Here is a 22,845-nt window from a genome sequence, read left to right as displayed (position 1 = left end):
CTTCGGGCCAAATGATTGTACAAGAGATTTTGCATAGCAACTTTATGCGATATAATACTGAAGACAACTGCTCAAGACAAACTTGCAAACTCTTTTGCCTCACCGATTCTTCCCAGGCTTAGTTCTCAACAAGGGGTGAGGGATGTGGTAGTTATATAAAAACAAGAACGTTCTAGTACATCAAGTGCTTGCGCTAACTTCATCAATGCTTTAGGGCGCCAGCAGGGTCACATATTTAAGATTTCGAAGGCAGCAAATAATAGGGTACATTTAGGAAATATGAACACTTTGGTTGTGTGATGACGTCGGGCAACGATTGAGTGAAGCGTAAAGATTGTATAGTTAACTGTGGAATTATGAAGAAGTGTGTACGGACAAATTAATATCCATATGAGCTACTGGCAAAGTCGCACGGTGGGAACACGCATTCAAAGTTGTATTTCGTCTCCAGGCTGTAAGGCAATGTCAGAGAGTTCACTGTCACGGCAACATTTTTTTTTTTTGTGGCTAGCTTCCTGTTTACCGAATGATTCGACAAACTGCGCTTCGAGGAAGGCGCTATGGGAAGCGTCACCTAAAAAGGATGCTATAATTTGGGAAAACAGTGATGTTAGGTGTGTAGCTGGTGGTGCACTGTTTATTTGTATGCGGCTATATTATATACGCGAAGGTGACAAAGAAAACTATTTGCCCAGTTAGTGGGGCCAGGACATAAGAACATCAGCGTTATGTCGTGGAGCGATTGGCGGAAGCGCTAAAAGTGTTTTTTTTTTTTTACTATTCGTCCCACTAATTTTAGGTGCGGTGAAAGTTAGCCGCAGGACTTCCAAAATTATACAAAGTGTAGGCTCTAGTCGAGTCACCAGAAAAATTTTGCACCCAATTCCACTCCTGTGAAATATAAGTTAATAGTAGAGCTGCCAAGCAAGCGCCACCATCTTGCCAACGCAGACAGTTCTCCCTTCAACATTCTTCATCTTCTTCTTGTTTCATCTTTACTTTTTTGTTTCTTTCTATTTCTTCTATACTTCTTTTTCTCTTGCATGTTTTTTTTGTCGTTTTATATTGCCCTCTCTCTTTGTTCCATCATCGTTACAGTCATATCACTGCTCCTTACCATCACTTCTCCTTCCCACACTTTGCTATGCTGTACTGTGCATTATTATGCTATGATTTATCCTCTCGCCTGCTCAAGTTCTTCATTACCACTACATGATTCCACCTCACCTTCACTTTCCTTTCTCATCTCCGTGCCAAACCGTATCATGTAAAGCTATGCAGTGCTATGTCACCACCCCTCTACATTCGAAATGCGAAGCATTTCTTTGCAAACTTGGCGTCTTTGAGCGTGTCTATATATATATATATCCCTACGACTTCTCTGGAGGTTTCGGTAATCGTATCGATACCGAAATTGGGAGTCATAACATGAATATATGACGAGCATAAGTGACTAGTCATAACATGATAATCATGACATTTGTGTCGTGTAAGAACGTGACTACAATCGACGCTCATGATGCGTTCGTGGCCATTTTGCTAGCTTCACATATGCAAAATTTGCATTACGTCACGGGAATGGACGACGAAGGTAAATGACGCGTCCAAATATGATTATCATGACATGCGTGTTCAGTAAAACAGGACTATATGCTACACTCATAGTACGCTCGTAGTCGTTTCGCTAGCTTCACATAGAGCAAATGTGGTATTACGTGACGTCGATGAATGACGAAGGGGCAGTATGACTGATGCAAGCATGATAATAATGGCACGCGCGTCATGTAAGAACATGACAACATACCACGCTTCACATATACCAACTTACCAACCACGTGAGGTTAGCAGTGCCAGAAGGTGAATGACACGACGATAGATGTAACGCGAGAGCAGAACGATGACAGAAACAAGGACACGAGCACTCGTGTCCTTCTTGTCTCTTTGTCGTCGTTCTGTTCTCGCGCTATAACTATCGTCATGTAATACCAACAAGCCCGAACTGCCACACTTCTAACTTAATGACACAATCAAACATAATAATGATACGCGTGTTTCGTAACACATGATTTCATGTCACGCTCATAGCGTGTTCGCGGTCGTTTCGCTAGCTCCACATATACCAAACTTGGTATCAAGTGCCGTGAATAGACGACGAAGGTAAGTGACACGTCCAAACATGATCATCATGACATGTTTGTCATGTTAAACATGACTGCACGCTACGGTCAAAGCACGGTCGTGGCCGTTTCGCTTGCTCCACACCTACGAAATGTGGTGTTGCGTGACGTCAATGGATGATGAAGGCATATGACTGGTGCGAACATGATAATCATGATATGCGTGTCATGTAAGGGCATAACAACATGCTACGCTCATGATGCGCTCACGGCAGTTTAGCTAGCTCTATGTATAACGAATTACTGATCGCGTGACGTCAATCGTGGGCGAAGGTGAATGACACGTCCAAACATGATAATCATGATATGCGTGTCAAGTAAAATACGATTACACGATACGCTTATAGCGTGCTCGTGACCATTTCGCTAGCTCCCCATATATCAAGTTTGGTGTAACATAACGCTAATAGACGACGAAAGTGAATGACACGTGCAAGCACAATAATCATTACATGTTTCTTGTGTAAAACATGACTGCATGCTACGCTCAAAGCACGCTCGCGGCCGTTTCGCTTGCTCCACGTGTACCAAATTTGGTATCACGTGACTTGAATAGACGACCAAGGTAAACGACACAATCAAACATAGCGCGTAGCGGGTGTCTCCCACGTTTAGACTATACATACTGCAGCCAATTATCGGCTATGGCAGGAGTGGCGATAACATCACATGTTGAGGGCAGACAAAAATCGTTAATTGATAAAGCACGAACTATCCGAGGGAAGACATTTCAGAGGTCAACTGTTGGAGCAAATTAGCCATATTTGTACACCTCAGTTCAGGACTTAGGTGAGAAGATATTAAGATTGTGCAAGCTACGGGTGTAGGAAGGTTGAACAAACAGGCACCCAATCAAGGCATGAGTTAACATCAAGCTTTCATTGTGGTGACGTGTTTCCACAGTGGTCACACTGAGATTGGAGAGTTTGGAAGAGGGTGAGAAGTGCCTATCGTAACGACGGCAGATAAAACGAATAGCTTTTTTGGAACACACTCAATCCTGGTAATATCGTTTGTATGAAATGAATTCCAAACAATGTATGCATATCATAGGACTGGATGGATAAGTGTTTTGTATGTGAGCAGTTCCGTTTCTTGAAGAAGCTACTCGAAATGTATGCTGTAGTTTCCTAGTATAGTACAGCGTGGCTTATACTCTCCTAGGAAATGCTTGCAACATACCCACAGTGTGTGGGACGTAAACTGTAGTACACCACGCTATACTATGCTTTGTCATCTCGCTTCCCTTTTTTCTTTCTCATTTCCATATACTTCCTCTCTCTTACTTGCCTTTCCCCCGTCTTGTTATATTGTACTATGCGTACGTATTCTAAAGCAGGAGCCGCTCGGCGCGTGCCCACGTAAGCATATTCTGTGCAACGCTATACCAGACTTGAGCCACTCTTCTTTTCAAATGCGAAGCATTTCTTTGTGTACTGTAAGCATTCATCTGTCTGTCTGTCTGTCTGTCTGTCTGTCTGTCTGTCTGTCTGTCTGTCTGTCTGTCTGTCTGTCTGTCTGTCTGTCTGTCTGTCTGTCTGTCTGTCTGTCTGTCTGTCTGTCTGTCTGTCTGTCTGTCTGTCTGTCTGTCTGTCTGTCTGTCTGTCTGTCTGTCTGTCTGTCTGTCTGTCTGTTTACGTGTCGCTGCTCTCATCTTCACCCCTTTATTTCGGATTAAACCAAAGCTAGTATGGGAGAGTAACATGGTTCGACGAATATGAATCGCTGGTCAGGACCTGAATAATGTCACAATCCCATTGCACATGTCGCCAAAGAATTTGCAAAAATTAGTGGCACAGCCAGCGGCGCATATGTGCCCATGGTACGCCGGTATCAACCGCAGATGCTTGACAGTTTTTATGAACCCAGGCAAGACGAGAACACACATGGGTAATTTTAACGCTTGATTGTTAAAAGAACGACATTTGGAGCGTTCAGAGGACAACTGCAAGGAATCAATGTCATTGTCTCAGCAGCAATCAAACCCTAGCATTCTGAGTGGCAATAAAGAATTTTACCACAGTCACGCCATGTCTCGGAACGACTTTTCAAATATACCGTAATCTTCAGAAAAATTAAGTTGCGGATGCAGTGCTGTGTTTCAATTTTATAAACAATGCATGTGTGTTCCTTAGATACAGCCGTCCCGTCAGGTTAACAAAGTGTAGTGACGTGTTATCCACCTAAGTGTATTTATGTAGCAGTATCCAGGGCTACGATGCTCGCGAGCACCAGTGCTTCGTATCGGCTTACCGCTTCTGGTATTGCTAATATCCATCTTGCTGTTGGCATTGTTAGGCAACTGTAAACGAATGGTTATATAGAGTATATGAGGCTTTTTAACGTATGCCTGTGCGTGCATGCGGTACATATCTTTACTGCAACTGCGTAACGTCCCACTCAATAAAAAACGCCCATGGTTCGCATAACATGTGTTTGCAAGGTACGTAGGATCTGCCAAAATATTTCTTCGTTCTCACCCTTACAGTTTTCTTTACCCTCACTTCCTTTTTTTACTATTGTAAACATGGTTATCCTATGCATAGAGCTTATTTACAAGAGTTTTCCTTCTGAGTCAGCGGCCTGATACCACGCCTAAACAGCTGCATTGTTTAAAGAATATTATGAGCCCCATAACACGGGATGACGAGAAACGACAGTTCGTACACCATTTCACTAATCGCACAACCCGCAACTACATCACCATCAAGAACCTTGGCTCTTACACTATCTGGGAAAAGTTAGAACGCATTAGGAAGCGAAAAACGAGGTGTCCAAGCTTTCGACGCAATACTAGCTCAAGGAACTGTGGCTCTTATGTTTCAGCGTGCATGTACATAGCTGAACAGCGGAAGGTTGGGGAAACAGAGGGGTGCTGGGTATGAAGACATTGGCGCGAGGTGAATGTGGAACGGCGCGAATAAGAGCCCGACGAGTCGCCAGCAGCACCATGCCTTATAACGACAGTCTGGTTGGATGGCAATGGCATCCAGCATGCTCAGGAAAACTGCATTAGCAGCAGACGTTTAGTAGTGACCCGCCCGTGGCATACACTACGCATTATTTAAGGGTATGCCAGGAGTTAGGCGAAGATACGAGAGGCGGGAAAGGTGGTACGTGAATGGTTTGATGACGAGAAGTTGGTTGCTGGGCTTGGTGACGCTGGCGGTTGCAGTGTAAGTGAGGGGCGATTTTACCTCTCGCCGATTCAAGAGCAGTCGGGAGCGCCTCAGCAAGCCTTGTCTTATATACCCATTCGATGAGTGGTCAAGGCTATACTGGGGAATGTAGTGACGGACATTACAAAGGAGAGCTTAAGGGCGACTTCTTAACAAAAAGTTCAGAGGTCTTCTTGTGCTTTCGCCTAAGACTACACAATTATTTTCAGTCGATGTATGAATCCTCCATCGCCACCATTCTGAACGCTCTGCTCATATTATGTGGTTTTGCACGGCCTTCCTAAGCACTGCAAGCGTTCTCTACCTCAACTGATTTTGAATGGCATCCGAGGTCGGCTCACCTTTCAACAAAGAAGGGGGTCTCGAATTCGGGCGATTTTCGACATCGTTTTGACGTCATATGCTAACGTGCTTTTATGATTATTATTTTCGCGCCATCATGTTGACGACGACGCCGCTGAACGGGATGGCAAATTTTTACGTTCGGTGAGGTCACTAAGACTTCCACCCTAATTCACGGCTGAATTCGCGTTCGTAAGGTGAAATATTCCGCACCACTGGTTCTGATTTCGAACAATGAGGGTTCCTAGGTGCGAATATTTGTGCAATTGGTAGAAATGGTCTTTAAGGCTGCTTCATATGCCGCTATTGCAACGAAAAAAAATAGTTTTTTTCGCTCCATTCCCAACCGCGGCTAATGGTGGTTTCATTTCACATAGAATTCAAATGATCAGCAATTTCAGCTCTGTGGCTGTTGCAGCGAGCAACATTTCTTGCCACCGTTATTTGTAGTGAACATTGCGGAATTTTCGAAATGTAATGTAGCTATTTGTGCGTTACTCACTTTCATATTGCGCGCAGATAGGTGCTCGGCACTCTGCGAAATGAGTGGCACAGGAGCAGGGAGGTCCGCAAAACGCGTCTTGTATGGCTCGCACCTCCTCACTCTCACTGGGCTTTTTCTCGGCAGGGGTGGTGTTGCCATGAATGCAGGAGAAGTGAAGCCAATGACTGCATCATAATCATGGCTGACGAGATTCGGAACACGGTATCTCAAACGTCGTGCCACCAGTGGAGGCTTTCGGCAATCTTAGCATAGCCATGTGCCTCCTTTTTCTTCTTTTTGAAAACTGACGAAGTGTTTGACCACCAGATATCACCAGTGCATCGCCGTGTACTTGTTTAGATTCAGTGACAACGAAGTTAGGTACTTTGAGTTTTGTGTAATATTAAGGTGTGACGACTAGCCACCGACGTAGTGCAGCTTTCACCATGCTCCAGGGAAAAACGGCCCATCTTCGCGCGTTCTCGGCTGAAAGTTTGACATCAGCCTCTGTCGCTCTTCAAACAGAATGCGGATTGGAGAAGGCAGGGAGGTTAACCAAGCATGAGTCTGGTTTGCTAACCAACGTTGCGAGAAAGAGAAAAGAGACTGTAAACATGAGAAAGATGAGCGAAAAAAAGGAGGAAATGATGAATATATTCACTTAAATGTATGTGGGGGGGGGGGGGAGTGCACTGTACACTGTTCTGAGGCATTCAAAGAAAACCTCCCTTATGTTTAGGGCATCACATTGTAATCATGTTCTTACCTTCGCCGAAGCAACCTACCAGTACGACGCCGCTCGCCAGCACAATGCCGCGCGAGAAATCTGAAGTAGTAATCGCCCCCACATTTCCTGGTTGATGCAGATGAGGTAATGAAGAGCAACAGGGGTGCTGGTTAGTCATCAACGTTATTCGTCGAAATGGAGGTGGGCCGCCACGTGTCATCGTTCATGCAGGCATTTCAAACAGAGCCATGTCGGCTCAATCACCACAGAAATGTGCAATTTCTATTAAATGTGCTATAAACAATCAAGATATTTTCAATGCAGTTTCGCTTTCATGCCCAACAAGTTAGTAGGAAGGAGGATCAAAAACAATTTCCTTCTCAGTGGATTCTGTAGAGATCACGTTATTGAATAGAATCTGGTCTTTGCTTTGAAACCAGTTCACGCAACGTTGACCTAGGACTCACGCAAAGTGTATCTCAATATCTACCTCATATTCGGCCAGCGCTATGTCACCAGCTTCAGAAAAATAAATAAGAAGCAAGGCATCAAAACGTGGGGGAAGAAAGGGTGACACGACTAATGGAGACACAATCATCAAGTCCAGAAAGGGGATAGAGCCTACCCTGAGCTATCCCTAATCTTCCCCTTTCCTTGTTGTAAGCCACCTTTCGGGCCATTTTTAGGACAACCAGTTGAGACTGGTAGAGCAGTGCAGTCTAGAGATGTCGGCCAAGGGGCTCCCGGACGTCCAGGGGCCCAACAAAATTTACTTTGATATGGTTTTTGATAAAGTTGTTTCCATCTATTGATATTTTCAGAAAGGTATCACGGCGAAGGAGACCCGTACCATTGCTAAGTACAAGGGTGTTTCAGAAATTAAGAGCCGTTTTTCGTATTCAAATATTTACGCGTCAGAATAAAGATATATGGGTACAGGGTCATTCACTTATCCTTCATCAAGGTGTTGAAATTACTATTCTAGCTTTGTAGTCGAATGCTTGACGGGCAACGGAAATTAAACTGTCCGCCAGAATCGTTGCTCATAAAAGTTGGGAAGTGCAAGCAGTAATTCAATTTTCGCGGCAAAATGATCAAGAGCTTTTTATATTCATAGGGCAGCTTTGCAGAGTTCATTTTCCTAGAGAGATTAGTGAAGTAAAGGGCAGAACATGGCACAAATAATTCACAAATGGCTGCACGGTTCATGCGACAAAGATGTGCAGACTCTGCAAAGACCGAACAAACTGTTCAAAGCTTAACCATCAATTACAATTATAGTGACGAATGACAGTTTATGATCTCAGATTTGTTTTTTTTTCTTTGAGCGTTCTACAATTTTCACGGCTGTAACCGAAAATCTCGAAGTTCACAAAGTGCCTCCAAGCGGGGTAGCAAAAATGACAGCCGGCCAACTCGGAAGTCTTAAATTCTCAGGCCAAGCAATTCTACGAAGACTTCACGTTGATTATGTAGAAAAGTGAAGCAAGCCTGTATAGATGTAAATCTACGAACATGTTTCATTCGTGAATATTCATTTCCTGAGAACCGAACTGAATTTACATTTTGAATGGCCCTATATAAATAATCACCTTTTGTGCTACCACCATTCTACAAATTAAGTGTTGTAACACTTTCGATTGCGTGAACTGACCAGCGAATATGTTGTTTGAGCGCCCAGAATATTTGATGAGTGATAACAATATTGAGAGTAGCTGTAGAAAACTTGACAAGCACGTTGCATGTCTCAACAAACCTGACAAAAAAAAGCAGTGCGAAGCACGGGCCTTCTTTTTCACAAAAATCGGAAGGTGTGTGCTACGTACAACTTTTCTTAATTTCTTCGGCATGAACAGTCAAAGCTAGCTACTTCTTTTTTGCTCCGGACACCTATTACAATGGCTGAACTTCCTGGATTTTGTAGAATTCCACCCACATTTTCCTAAGACCATTTCGCTCACCTCTTAAACTGGTAGAACTGCGACTATTGAACATACAATTGGTACTTATCCTGTCTTTCCAATAAAAGCTTTCTCGTTATCTAGCGCTGGCTTTGAATTTCGACAGGGATGTTTTTTTTTATGCTACACACTCCTCTTCATAACATTTTGTTGAATTAGCGCCTAATTTGAAAGTGAAGGAGTTGCATGCTCCGTCCAAAACGTGGCGTGCTTTGCTTCTGAGTAGTACACTCTCATGACCAATCTTTTTTCCTCCTAACCGATTTGACCGTTACTAATGCGGTCTCAATCGGCGGTGTTTGACGCCCCTGAAGTGCTGTACATAGGAAGTACGTGATGAAGTCTTGCTACTTTGAAAACCCACACCAGAAAACATTGCATTCACACCATACTCGCAGGAAGAGCTAGGGCACCTCGTCGACAAAATTCTGTCACTCCAGGGGAAACCAGTGATTCCCGGGGTGATGCTTACGCCGAGTGTGTCCAACATTATCTCTACGCTGGTGTTTGGCCGTCGGTTCGATTACGACGACCCAGAGCGTGTCTACCTGGACAAGCTGATCAACGTCATCCCAGTGCTGGCGGCACAGACGTCAACTGTGTACTTCTTCCCCTGGATCATAAAGCTGCTTCGGTTCTTTCACGTGGGAACCTGTGAAAAGCTGAGAGAAGCGCTCATACTGAGGGAAGATTTTGCAGAGTAAGTGTATTATAGAAGAACAGGTATTGCATGAAGGTACCGTTTGTGGGATGTAAAAACAGGACTTGTATTTATGGAGCTTGATTGCGTATGTTGGAGGTTGTCACGAAGTATGCGCATAATTAGGCAACGTTGACGCAAACCATGGAGGACCTTCTCGCTTTGACCAACAACGCACACGGCTTAATTTCTTTGTCACGTCGTGTTTTTCAATAAGAAATTGGACTTATTCTGCTCCAGCGCAAATAAAGCTTCATTGCGTGGGAAATAAAACTTTGTGCCCACATGCGTACTAAGAGAGGATAATGCGTTTGAACAGTTGTAACGTATACGGGTACTTATGGACTTCGCAGCAAGAATCTTTTCCTGTTTTAATAACGTTTTCTGCGATAAAAGTCCTCTTGCTTTATAACTGCACACAATATAAAGTACAAATTATTTATAATTCCTGGTCATAAAAAGGTGTGCTATATATTGCATAGCGATTCTGCAAGGTTACTGAAGCAAAAGTTTACTTCCTGTTCGTGCGGATTGATGCCGCACTGCTTGCGCTAAAGAGAAGCTTGTTCGCTAAAGAAATCAACTGAATTCAGAACAGAAGTCGCAATGCTGACGAGTCTGGAAGGCATGTTCAGTATAGTCATTGAAACTTTTACACACAATTTTGTCACGTATCACAGCGAGTATTTTTACAAAATCACAACGCACGAGGCAGTGATGAATCCTACCTTACCAATGTGATTGCATTTCATGAGAAATAATTACTAAAATACGTTATATACCACACATTTCTACGGCCAGGTCTATTCTCAGAACGAAGTGCTGTGCCTAAGAGTTATTATACCTAAAACTCTTTACTTCAGATCAAAGATTGACGAGCACCATGCAACCTACAAGGAAGGTGTTGTCCGAGACTACATAGACGGATTCCTCAGCGAGATGGCAAAACGAGAAAACGAACAAAACAACACATTCACTCGTGAGTTGGAGCAAAAAGCGTTTTTACCTTTTATGGAGTGCAGAAAAGATGAAGTTGCATTAGCTCACATAAGTTTGTTGTCGAAGTTTGACCTTCTCATGCAACCCAGTTAGTGCGTTTGCTAATTTACTCAACAACATATCACTCAGCGGTCCTGTAAGCATAAAAAAGTGCTTACCTTTAAGTGAACGAGGAGGTAAGGGAGAACATAATTTCACATAAGCGAAAAAACACAGCCAGTCCAGCCGCCATAGTGGAAAACCGAAAGGTTGTCGGTGTTGCCAACTCTTTAGCTGCACTCTTACCGAAGATGGTAACGAGAGGGACTCGGCATTCTTCATGATTCATGTCTTGTCTTGTCACCTATATCTTGGCTCATACCCACAAGAGGGATTGGCCACACTGTACAATAAAATGAAAATTTTTATAGAATGTTCGCTAAAAAAAAGAGAATTTAGATAAGAACAATAATAATGTTCTTCAAAAAAACGTTAAAAAGTGCAGAAGAATTTGTTAAACCAGAATATGTAAAATAAATTAGCAAAAATAAAGAAGCTCGACAAACAATAGGTTTGCAGTACCACTAGAAGTGAATCCTTCCGGTTGCCTGAATGAATTTATTGAGCGCTTACAGAATAACACTGCGGCCCGCACCCAACTGTCTGGATCCACACGATAAAAGAGTGGATCTATTAACTGGCAATAGGAGCATACCAATTGGTCTTTCAAGAATTATTTGGTGCAGTGAGGTGAAGCGGTGGCATGTGAGAAGAAAGTGATCTATTGTTTCTGGTTCATTGCAAACTGCACGAAGGTTAATGAAAACCCTAATTTGTGGAGGTAAAAATATATCGAGGAACTCTACAGCGAAAGGTTGTGAGGGTCACCTCACATTGACGGGAAAGGGAATTTTTGGTGTTCCAATGTGCTATAGATACGGCAGTGATCTACTTTGTTCAACACTGCAAATCTTATTTAGGTTTATGCAGAGTGATGAAAGAAAGAAAACAACCAAACAGCGCAAGTCCAAAAAAAACAATTTGAATGTACCACAATGTGTAATAAGGCAACAGAGAATTATTATGTATCACAGTATGAAGGAAAAGAAAAAGAAGTTCGTACAAGTGGTGTAATTCGGTAAGATGATCAGAATATGTATTCATTAACGACCCAGACTCTTTGTTTATGGCTCATTGGCCACGTTTTCATACACCACAAATTAATTTTGTCCAGAAGCAACAAGACATAATAAACGTAAAAATTCGAGATATACCAGCAGCAAACGAGCCATTTTTTCCTGTAAGCCTAAATTTCAATCACACCGGGCCCTATATAGCCGCTTTCGAGATTACCATGCACACGTGGAAACAAATAGTGTAATAGCCACTGATGCTTCAGTAATAGATGAGAAGGCATGAGTAGGTATTTACTCTACTTCACTTGAGTGGTCGTTTTCAGTAAGACTACCAGACTTCACACCTATTTTTCAGGCTGAACTTTTGGCGATTGTTCTAGCACTACAAAAACTAACTTTGGACGCCCACACTGATATAATAGTTACAGACTCCCTGCCCGTATGTACGTCACTGACAGCTTCATCTCGATCAGATGCCTTAAGGACATTCATTCCGCTAATTCCTCCACGGCTGAAGCTCTTAAAACTATTATGGGTACCTGGACATTGCGGGTTAAAGTTAAATGAAATGGCGGACTCATTAGCTCGAATGGCAATAAATGGCCCAATACTTTCTGTGCTTTCTGTGCTGTCCACTATAACGTCGATAAGATATTGAAAATTTTCACTCAGGGCTGATGCAATAGAATCAGTAACACCATGTACTGCATTTAGACATTTGAAATATCGATGGAACTCTGACTGGTGTCATAATAGACAACTGGAAGTCATGTATCAAGATTGCGATGTCATGTGCCCCCTTTAAATCTATATTCACACAGGGCTGGTCTGGGAATATCTCCCTTATGCAGCTTTTGTATAGATCTGGATTCAATTGACCATTATTTTTTGTCATGTCACCGTTACAGTCTATTAAGAAAACGTCTCCTTGTCATTCCATTTGCTAACCTTGGGCTGCCCTTCACCATTGAGAATATACTCTCCTTTGGTGCTTCGGTTCTGGGCTACAGCCACAGCAATGTCTTTAATGCCGTTTGCAGCTATCTACGTGAAACAAAGCGAATGCGCCTCTAAATTCCAATTTGCATATTTGTTATTATAATATTATTAGGCAATTTCTAAACATCAATTTTAAGCGTGTTCGAAGTTACTGCAATTTGAATTCGAGATATATATTATTCTGTCTGGTCGAAATGGCAAAAAAAAATATTGCACTCTTTCTGAATTACATGTGCTTTATCCTATTCCTGTTATAATTAGGTATCATTTGAAAGGCTTTAAATTTCATATCCTCAATTCTTGACCGATCCCCCTGAGTGGGCAAGAGCCATAGTGGAGGCATCACCATCATCATCATCATCATTGTGTAAAACTTAAGCAAAAGCGAAGCAGGTTAATTTTATGGGCTGCGCGTGGCCTTCTTGGCTGATGCTCTGTTTTTCTTCTACATTGGTGAAGGGAACTCGAACCGCAGATTGTCACAGACCATGCAGCAATGTGCAAACTGTAACGCGAGAACTAACGTGCAAAGCTGGCTGTGGCCTCATAGTTCCCTAAATACAGTCTAGAGGGAACTGTGGCACTTGTGTCTATGGGAGCTGCAACACAAGGCGCTTCAGCGAAGATGGGAATGATGGGCAGTACAAGGGTTTGTCTATTCTTCGTACTTCTGGTTCCGTGTGTGTTCGTGTGGCTTGGAGCCGTTCTCTCGCGAAACGAAAATGTGGAAATAATCGGCGGTTGCACTTCACCACCTTATTCATTTAGGCTTACAATTTGAAATCTGGTGAGGAAGTTTATAAAGGTTCGTTCTTTCCTTCAAAACAAAACCGAAACGCAGCAATAAACGAAGTCGCAAATGTGATTCGCCGCACACAAGTATGAATATTAGGCAAATCCCTGTACTATCCATCATTCCCGCGGTCGCTGAACAATCTCAGCGCAAAAGTCCCCTCTAGTTTGTTGGGCCGATGGGCCTTTATATGCAGCACTTACGGTGAAAGCAAGGCAAGGAGAGCACACGCGCATTGCACATGCGCGGGACGAGCGTCAGTATCCAAAAAAGCCACAGGGGGGTGGAGAAATGGCTGGCAGATAAGAAGGGGTGCGGAACGAGCCCGGGTTTTTTTTTTTTTTTGCGTGTATGGCAGGTCAGCAATGGGATGCGGTGTCGAATGCGTTACGCGCGATAGGTCTTTCCTCCGGGCATGCTACAGTGGGAGGCCACGCCACTTTGGGGGCGTCGGCTAACGCAAGTCGATGGCTCGTATTATACGGCGAGTTGCGTGTGAGTTTGATTTTCCACTGTTATGTTTCGCGCTCGCTTTCCTGCCGTTGTTTTGCTGCATATGTTTCATTGACCACCAGTCTGCGGGGATAGTTTGTTCCGGGTTTCCGGTTCTCCTGTGTGCGCTAGTGCTGTGTTGTATGTACCAGTCAGGAAAGCCGGTTGTGAATCCTTTAAGTTGTAAATTAAATGTGGTTCTTGTTGTCAGCGTTGCCGGCTCATGTCCTGCGAGTTTTGGCTGATTGACCTCGTGAGCGAAGGCGGGGCGGGGCCTTCATCTGGCGCCCGACAAAGATTTCGCATGTACTTCACCTTCCTTTTTGTCAACCGGGTTTTTTAGTGCAGTTCTTACTCTTTTCGAGGCAGATCGCTTCTGTGCCACGAGAATCGCACGCATAAGGCACCCATCTGGTTGGTCCGTCTGAAACGTGATATTCTTTGTTCATATTCCAATGCTCTTCCGTCCCAGTACAATTACAGCTCAGAAAGATGATCACCCTATATACATAGAGTATAATAATATGCCCGACAAAGCGCGAAAGAACGTGTCCGTGTCATATACGTCTCGTATCATCGAGCAGCTGACCACGCTGCTAGAACGCGAATCTACACCAGACGACAGTTTTCGCTTACCGCTGACCGTGCCTACATACGAGGGACACACGGACAAGAAATCAGTCGCAGACTGTTTGCAATAGTTACAAGATAATCACGGCGCGCGAATTCTCTCACACAAAACTCTTCTTCTGAGCATTCTGCCCGTGGCCCTGTCCGGTTCTGCCACATGTTGGCGTCGTCACCAGTCTATCGATAGTTGGTCCCACTTTGAGCAGCTATTTCGTGCCGAATTTTCTTACCCGACTACGCCATGCGCATGTAAGATGAGCTTCGCGTGCGTACACAGGACAAAGGCTGAGGCTGAAAGCCTCCAGGAATACAACCGGTCCTTACAAGAGATTTGCGACCGCGTGGATACTTCATCTGTAGCGAAAAGAGTAATTTGAGCAGTGAGGCAGTCGCACCCGTGTTTCGAGGCGTATTCAAGGGGTCGTGCATTCCCTTCCCTTGACGTCCTCGCAAAAGCAGTGGGGGATATTCTGGCCAAGATGATGGCGGAGCTCAAATACCAACCACCACCTTCGCCCGAATCCACCATCGCGCCTTCCTGTGCGTGGCACGGTTAGTTAGACCCAGTGGCCTCACCGATGGCCCGACCAATGGCTATAAACCCATTCAGACAGTACAATCTGTCTGCTCCATCCGCCTTTTTGTTGACGACCCACGAAAGTTGGACACCCATACCAAGTGCCTTCACCTAATGTCAGCCTGTAGTGGCCACCGCCCATTCTGATGCAGGAGGCAAAGCCAGGAACCCTCTGGTATGCTTTCAGTGTGGAGGTCGGTGCCACTACAGGAGCCAGTACGACGGCGGGCACACGTCAATCGCTGGCCAGCGTTCTAACCGCCCCCCCCCCCCGGGGTATTCTTACTTCACGCATGACCTAGAAAACCTACTGCGGCTCCTGTGTGGGCTACGGATCGTATTCAAGAGCATCCAGGCACGCCACAGAGGCCTCGATGCTGTGTGTTTTGGTCTTCACATCATCCACCCGCCAGGACGAAAAGCCGCGCGAAACCTTCGACGAAGCAACGCACGCCCAAACGAACATAGGCGCATTCCTTACCGCTCAGACAACGACCAGAGGAACAACCAACCAAAGCTTCAGCAAAGTTCACTCCGCCCAATAACAGCAACGGTGTACTCGACAATACGGTCAGCGATCTTCTTTCCTCGTTCACTCTTCTCTTTTACCACACTCATGAAGCACCATTGGTGATGGTTTCCATGACAGGAGTAAGTCCCAGGCCTTTTAGATACTGGTTCCGCGGCTCCTGTTTTCGGGAACCACATCAAGAGTGCCTGTGAGATTAAATGCTTGGCTGTGAGAAGGGTAAACACTAATCTGCGCGTGGCCACTGCTTATCTTGTTCCTGCTATACTTGGGGTTCCGCTTAGCGGTTACAATCGATGAGCGCATACTTCGACAACGTTTTCTACACCTACCCGAACTTTTCTTCCCTGTGATTTCGGGACTTAACTTTAGAGCAGATTCAGCAATTGTGCCTGATATCCGTATGGGCCCCTATAGCCATGGCATCAACGCCAAACCACTCGCGTTTGCGTCTAATTCGCCAGAACCTCCATCTGATCTGCTTGCAACAAATTTGCATTCGTTTTTGGAGACCACAGAGGACTTCTTGACTGTTATCGAATTCTTCAAAGGGCCACCATAGCTAAAAGCCAAATTTGACGCCCTTTGCGGCAATGTTCGCAGCGGCTCCTGGCAAGGTTAATCTATTGAAACACAGGATCGACACAGATGGCGTCCACCCTATTCGCTTCAATCCGCCTCCCCTGAGCGTACACAAGCGCGAATTTCTCGACGCCACCCTCAACGAACTTCTCGCCACCGGTGCTGTAAGAGCGTCATACAGTCCTTGGGCGTTTTCAGTTGTTTTAGCTTCAAAGAAGGATGGCTCTGCGTGGCTGCGCGTTGACTACCGGTGGTTAAACGCCATCAGACTCGTACCCCCTTTCGTCAATCGACCCTGTTACGTACTCCCTTGGGGCTGCAAAATTCTTCACTGCCCTTGACTGTAACAGAGTCTTCTTGCAACTTCCGTTAGCACAGTGCGATGCTGAGAAAACCGCATTTACTTGCCACAGGGGATTGCTAGTTTTCGAGGTTACCTTTCGGGTTGTGTGATTCACCAGCCGAATTTCAGCGTGCCATTGACATAGCACTTCGAGATGCCAAATGCAGTTATGTAGTGGCTTACATGGACAACGTGGAAGTGTTTTCACAAACTTTCAACGATCACCTGGTTAACTTCATCACTGTATTACAACAAATGCAAGACGCAGGCATCATCAACCCGCGAAAAGATTACTTCGGCTCAAACAGAATCAACCTTTTAGGTTACAATGTCAAGGAAGTCACAATACGGCCAGATGAAAAAAACTCCAGCCATCCTGCAGTTTCTTGCACCAACGGACGTTAAGAGCCTGCAGCGCTTTTTTGGTATGGTGAGCTTCTACCTCCACTTCGTTCCTCACTGCACTGATCTGGCAAGACCACTTCATCAGCTCCTGCGCAAGGGTACCTATTGGTATTGGACTAACAAGGAGCAAGCAGAATTGCAGGCTCTGTCAGAGGCTCTCGCTGATGCAGCGTGACTGCACCTCCCTGACCTAAACTTACTATTCACTGTGCAGACCGACGCAAGAGAATATGGCCTCGGAGCAGTTTTCCTCCACCAATACCGAGGGATGCTTTACCCGCTAGCATTTGTGAGCCACACGCTCTCAGGTGCAGAAAGCAACTACAGCGTAACAAAGAAAGGGTGTCTTGCAATCGTATACGCACTGAATAAATTCGACATGTATCCGGATGGAGCGGCATTTACGATTCAAACCGATCACCAGGCGCTGCCGTGGCTATCAATGCTCCAAAGTTCATCCAGTTGTCTGGCACGGTGGGCTTTCTCCTCAGAAGTATAATTAGATAATTAGAGAGTGGAGTACAAGAAAGGCACCGGCAACAAAGTGGCTGACGTGCTTTCCTGAGCACTATTGTCCGGGGATGGCTAAACCAGCCGCCGAGGTCCTGGTCACGACAGTGCCTCAAGATGCCTGTGAAACACTGGTCTCACGACAGCAGCTCTTTCACGCCCAGAGAAGCGACAACCAGTGCAAGCAGATATGCAGCGGCCTAGGCGCTGTCAGCCTCACCGGGAAAACGTGGTCCGTAAGCACCCATGGCCGCTAATTCCAAGCCGATGAAGGCCTGCTTTTGCATTACGTACCCTCACTTGAGACGCAGGGTGAGGAATCGCTGTTTCACGTTTTCATTGCTCGGGCTCTACGCAAAACTCTCTTGGCGTACAGTCACGCGCAATATGAAGGTTATTGCGCGAGCGTTGACAGAGAGCTACAACAGCGCCACGTCCCAGAATACCCTTCCGAGGAGAGGGTAGTGTCACGCAAGCTTCACTTACTCTTTTTGTAGTTCCTTAAGTTAGGATCACTCCCGTCTTAGGAAGCTGATTGAAAGAATCAGTGCCAAGCAGCCACTTTAATACATCTTTCCCAGCAATTTTTAATCACCTGAGGAGACAAGAACCCACGAAGCCATCCCTTGATCGCAACGAATAGAAGGCTCTAAACAGGAAGTGTGTAGAGTTAGCTGTAGGGCTGCTTTAATTACGTACCACCCAACGAGGGAGAGAATAATGTGCAATCTTATTTTTCACAGTTCCGAAAAGTGCCGCTAAGGTCCTGGGATGTTAGGCAGGTCGTGCTCGTGCGATAACCTTCGTATCACACTGTGCTTTCATTCAGCGTGCCTCACTGGTCACAATGGTGGCAAGAGAACTTTTGAGAAGTTGTGTCGCGTCACCACATGGCCGCACTTGAGAAAGGACGTCACAACATACGTCCGCGCTTGCCCTACCTGGCATACCGCAAAACCGAGGGAGGCAAACCACCGGGCCTCATGCAATCTCTGAAAAGCAGGTACCCATGAGAAATCGTTGCTTGTGAAGCAGTGGATCCGTACCCGTGATCAGCTAAGGGGTGTCGGTATTCGTTAGTAGTCACTGACCATTTTTCGAAATGGGTAGAGCTGTACCCGTTACACCGGCTCGATTCAAAAGTACTTAGGGACTGTCTGCTGCAGACATTCACTCGCTTCGGTTTTTCTAAGCAGCTGATAACCGACAATGCCATATTTCACAGGTGGAAGATTTGCCGACCTAAAGTTTTTGGTGTACACCACAAAAGAACGACACTTCACTACCCTCAGGCCAACATTACTGAGCACGTCAACAGAAACCTTAAAACAATGTTGGCGGCTTTCACTGACCGGTACAGAGACTGGGATGCCCGCGTAAGCTGCCGGTGCAAGCTGCTGTGAACATTCACACACGCTACGTGCTCGTTTCGATTCTGTGCAACCAGACGGACAAAGACAGGTCACAAATTATGAAATGTGTGACGTGTATGCAGGCTCCGTTCAGCGCAACTCATGACAGACATGCGACGAGTGCTGATGCGTTGCCGTTCCTGAAAAACTCTGTCGTCAGGGACACGCGACAAATAATGCAGAGTTGTGGCGCCCGACAAACTGTGAACACTGATCGAGGACTGTTTCTTAGTTTGTTTTGTATTTTTATAGCACTCATTATTACATTTAGTAGTCTGTGGACTATAACACTCAGTGGAGTGTCTATTCTTGTGTGTGTGGGAGTGTCGGGCCGACGGGCCTTTATATTCAGCGCTCACGGTGGAAGCAAGGCGAGGAGAGCACACGCGCTTGAACATGCGCGGGAAGAGCGTCAGCATCCAAAAAAGCCACCGGGGGCGGAAAAGTGGCTGGCAGATAAGAAGGGGTGCAGGACGAGCCCGGCGATGCTTTCTGTGGCAGGCCAGCGACGGGATTCAGTGTCTGTCGCGCAAGGCACGATGGGGGTTCCCATGCGTTTTACAGAGGGGTTTCATTGATTGATGATTGATATGTGGGGTTTAACGTCCCAAAACCACTATATGATTATGAGAGACGCCGTAGTGGAGGGCTCCGGAAATTTAGACCGCCTGGGGTTCTTTAACGTGCACCCAAATCTGAGCACACGGGCCTACTTTTACAGAGGGGAGGCCATGCCGGTTTGGGGGCGTCGGCTAACGCGAGTCGATGGCTCGTATATTACGGTGCGTTGCGTGCGAGTTTGATTTCCTGCTGTTATGTTTCACACTGGCTTTCCTGCCATTGGTTTGCTGCATATGTTATATTGACCGCCAGTCTACGGGGATTATTTGTTCCGGGTTTGCGGTTCTCATATGTGCAGCACCGCGGTTCTGTACCAGTCCGGAAGGGCAATTGTGTTTCTCTTGAGTCATAAATTAAAGGCGCTCGTTGTTCTCACCATTGCTGCCTCATGTCCTGCGAATTTTGGCTGTTTGAACCCCCTGAGCTTAGGCAGACCTTCAAGTTTGTTTAGGAAACTGTGTGGCACCCCCGGTATAAGCGCGTGCCTTTCGTCACACGTACTCGGCTTGCGCGGTGGCCAACCTCGCCGCGGCGGTTGGGCTGACTGTCTCCGCAGGTGTGCGCAGCTGATAGCAACGTCGACAAGTGGACCAGTTAGTGATTCACGTATTGTGCACGGTACTAAGAACACGGATGAAAAGCAGACATTAGAGGTCTACATGGGCCGATTTTTGCGGTCCGAGCCTAGCCTGGCCCAAAAACATCATGTTCTGGCCGGCCCGGCTGAGCCCGGCCGGGAGTCTTTAAATACGGCCCGTACTCGGCCCGCTCCCGAAAGGCTCTGGCTCTGCCTGTTTCAGCCAGTTTTGCATTTAACATGAAGGAGCCACTGCCCGCTCTTGGCTTTTTGTAAAGATACCTTCCTCACACAAGGTATATCATAGTGAATGTTTTGGAAGTTTTTTCATTGCCACAACTTTTCAGTGTCACTACCCGGTGTACTTTGGAGTAATAACGTCCGTAACACTTTTGCGAAGAAATTTCGGGGTAATATAAAATATATTTGTAGCAATAGCTGACTCTCTGACGTACGCGGTGCTAACCACGCAATCTTACTTTTGCATTTCAAATACGACAGCTAAATTTACTGCACCCATAAAGTGGAAAAAGTAGCTTACAATTGTAGTCTGTGTCTACATAAACTGAATGCGAGCCAGGGCTGTTGAGTAACAGTAAGACGTCTCTTCCAAACGTCATTTATTATGCTATGCAATAAAAAAACTCTAGCTACTAATCAGAGGTATGCACCAAAATAAGCCGCTTTACATAATAAAGCTTTCATGTCGACTTCTCAGCTGTCTTCAACGTACACTGCTTTCTATCTCAAGACAAAGTTACGTTCCCCACTCTTCTTTCTCGAGTCGCTGCCACCGCATTCCTATTTACAAGCAAGCCATTATTTTTGTTGTTCCCTGAAGATACGTATAGCGTCTTCGTGTTACGGCCTTCGATCTTAAACAGTGTTATGTCTTTTTGCGAAAATCACTCTGGAGCCTTTCATGGCACTCAGTGCGGTGCCGTCAACAACATGGCGTAATTTGAACAGTCCAAGAACAAGCAATCATCTACCCCACTACCCTTCTTCGTCTTTTCAGTCCGTGTTGCGCGCAATTTTCTACATTGTCCGCACCGACAATTTCACATACCTTTCTTCAATATTTTCCACAGGCAGCCTTTTACAGTCCGTATCATCTTTCCACAAATCCTTCTCACAACGAATAACGCTTAGGTACAATTTTCACCTTATTTGCACGAGTGTAGAGAAGTCCTAAAATAATGTCTCAAAAGCCTCGATTTCGGTACACGACTACCTGTCTTGATCATTACTTTCTTATGGGAACTTGAAACTCTACACGAATAAAAGACGGAAAGCCTTCACAGATCCATTAGCCTCAATAACACTTCAAATATGTACACTGCTCTAACCGGTACACGTTTCACGTTGACGATATGCCCTTGGATGATAGCCTCCACCTGCAGCCACAGGCACAACACTTTCGACACTCTTGACTTGAAGCACCTTCGATCGGGACCCTTTGTCTTTAGGAAAGGTGTTGTGACTGTTGAGGGAACATTGAGCCTAACTCATGCGCGCGCATGACAATTACAACCCACTTGGTTACTACGTGGGAGTTGTCTTAGTGACCAGAACCATTTGATAGCATGGCGAGAGTGCCATGAAGGCCATCATGACGGCGGCGTTTATGCACGCCACTGGAATTGAGGTGTGCATAGTACTGATATTGCGGCAGCATCAAGGCCAGTTGCCATCTTCTGAAATTGTTGCGTTCGCGAGAGGTGATGCAGGAGTGCCTTTCTGTTAAATTCCTTCAAGTTGGACATAGCAGGGCACTCTTCCGCTTTCTTCGAAGAGGTTCCACGCACAACTGCGGTTTTTGTCATACCTGTTTCGCGGATTACTTCAGACTTTTGATCAGTAGCGATCGTCTCTGCGTGTCCGTTTCTTTTCTATGACCTCATACTTCTAACACAAGGTTCTACTGTTCATTTCTCCAACAAAATAGCAACACTGCCATGATCTTCCGCTGATGTCGTTTCGTGGAGCAACTTCATCGCGACCATATCGGAAATCGATGGCTTCGGTGAACTTCTTTAAGTCAATGTCTTGCTTCGGGAATGTCTTTTTTGCGATACCACTAGTATTGTGCTCCGGAACCCGTTGTGACAAGCAAGCGATATTTTTCTCCTGATAGACATCTGTTCTTAGGGCTCACATATATCTGTTTGAATACTGTTCACCTTTCTCCTCGACAAATGATGGTCTTTGGAGAGTCCACTACATTTTCGTGTTAATGACGATTAACGCTTTGTTATCTGACACCCATCGGACTTTGCTGTTGTTCGGCACTGCTTTTCACAATCGGCGCGACTCATTCAGAAGACTTACTCCGGGTTCGCAGGTGACACAATAAAAAACAACTGCATCCGCCGTTTGTTTACCCTCTGTAATTATGACTTCGTGTAATTTATTCGTCCTGGGAGGGTTCAGTGATGTAACCGCAGATGAAAGGAACCACTACAGCTTTCACATGCGATAATTGCGGCAGTAATAGAGAAATTGACGCAATTGCTTTTTAACCACTGAAAATAGCCAGTCCAGTCAGAAGGGCGAAATGAAAATTCTTCCTACGAATATTTTATAGCCACTTTGAAATTTTCGAAAAGCAGTGGTAATCACCGCGAAGCGGTGAAACCTGGGTAACATAGATGGCTAAACCAAAACTGACACACCAATCGGCGCATCCAC

At 45.4% G+C, this 22,845-nt stretch overlaps 1 protein-coding gene across 2 annotated transcripts in view; it reads left to right on the top strand.

The window, feature by feature from the left end:
- The window catches only part of LOC142804145 (cytochrome P450 2J6-like), a 94,775-nt gene that overhangs the window by 56,756 nt on the left and 15,174 nt on the right, over window positions 1-22,845 (top strand). For both annotated transcript variants that reach the window (XM_075890749.1, XM_075890748.1), the window contains 2 exons: window positions 9,269-9,570; window positions 10,434-10,549. In XM_075890749.1, the coding sequence (XP_075746864.1) occupies window positions 9,269-9,570; window positions 10,434-10,549 (418 nt within the window). The remainder of the gene's footprint in view (window positions 1-9,268; window positions 9,571-10,433; window positions 10,550-22,845) is intronic.

This window comes from Rhipicephalus microplus, chromosome 3 (genome assembly GCF_043290135.1).
Source record: "Rhipicephalus microplus isolate Deutch F79 chromosome 3, USDA_Rmic, whole genome shotgun sequence".
NCBI lineage: Eukaryota > Metazoa > Arthropoda > Arachnida > Ixodida > Ixodidae > Rhipicephalus > Rhipicephalus microplus.
The sequence above is the reverse complement of the archived record's forward strand: the minus strand, read 5'-3'. Positions and strand labels throughout refer to the sequence as shown.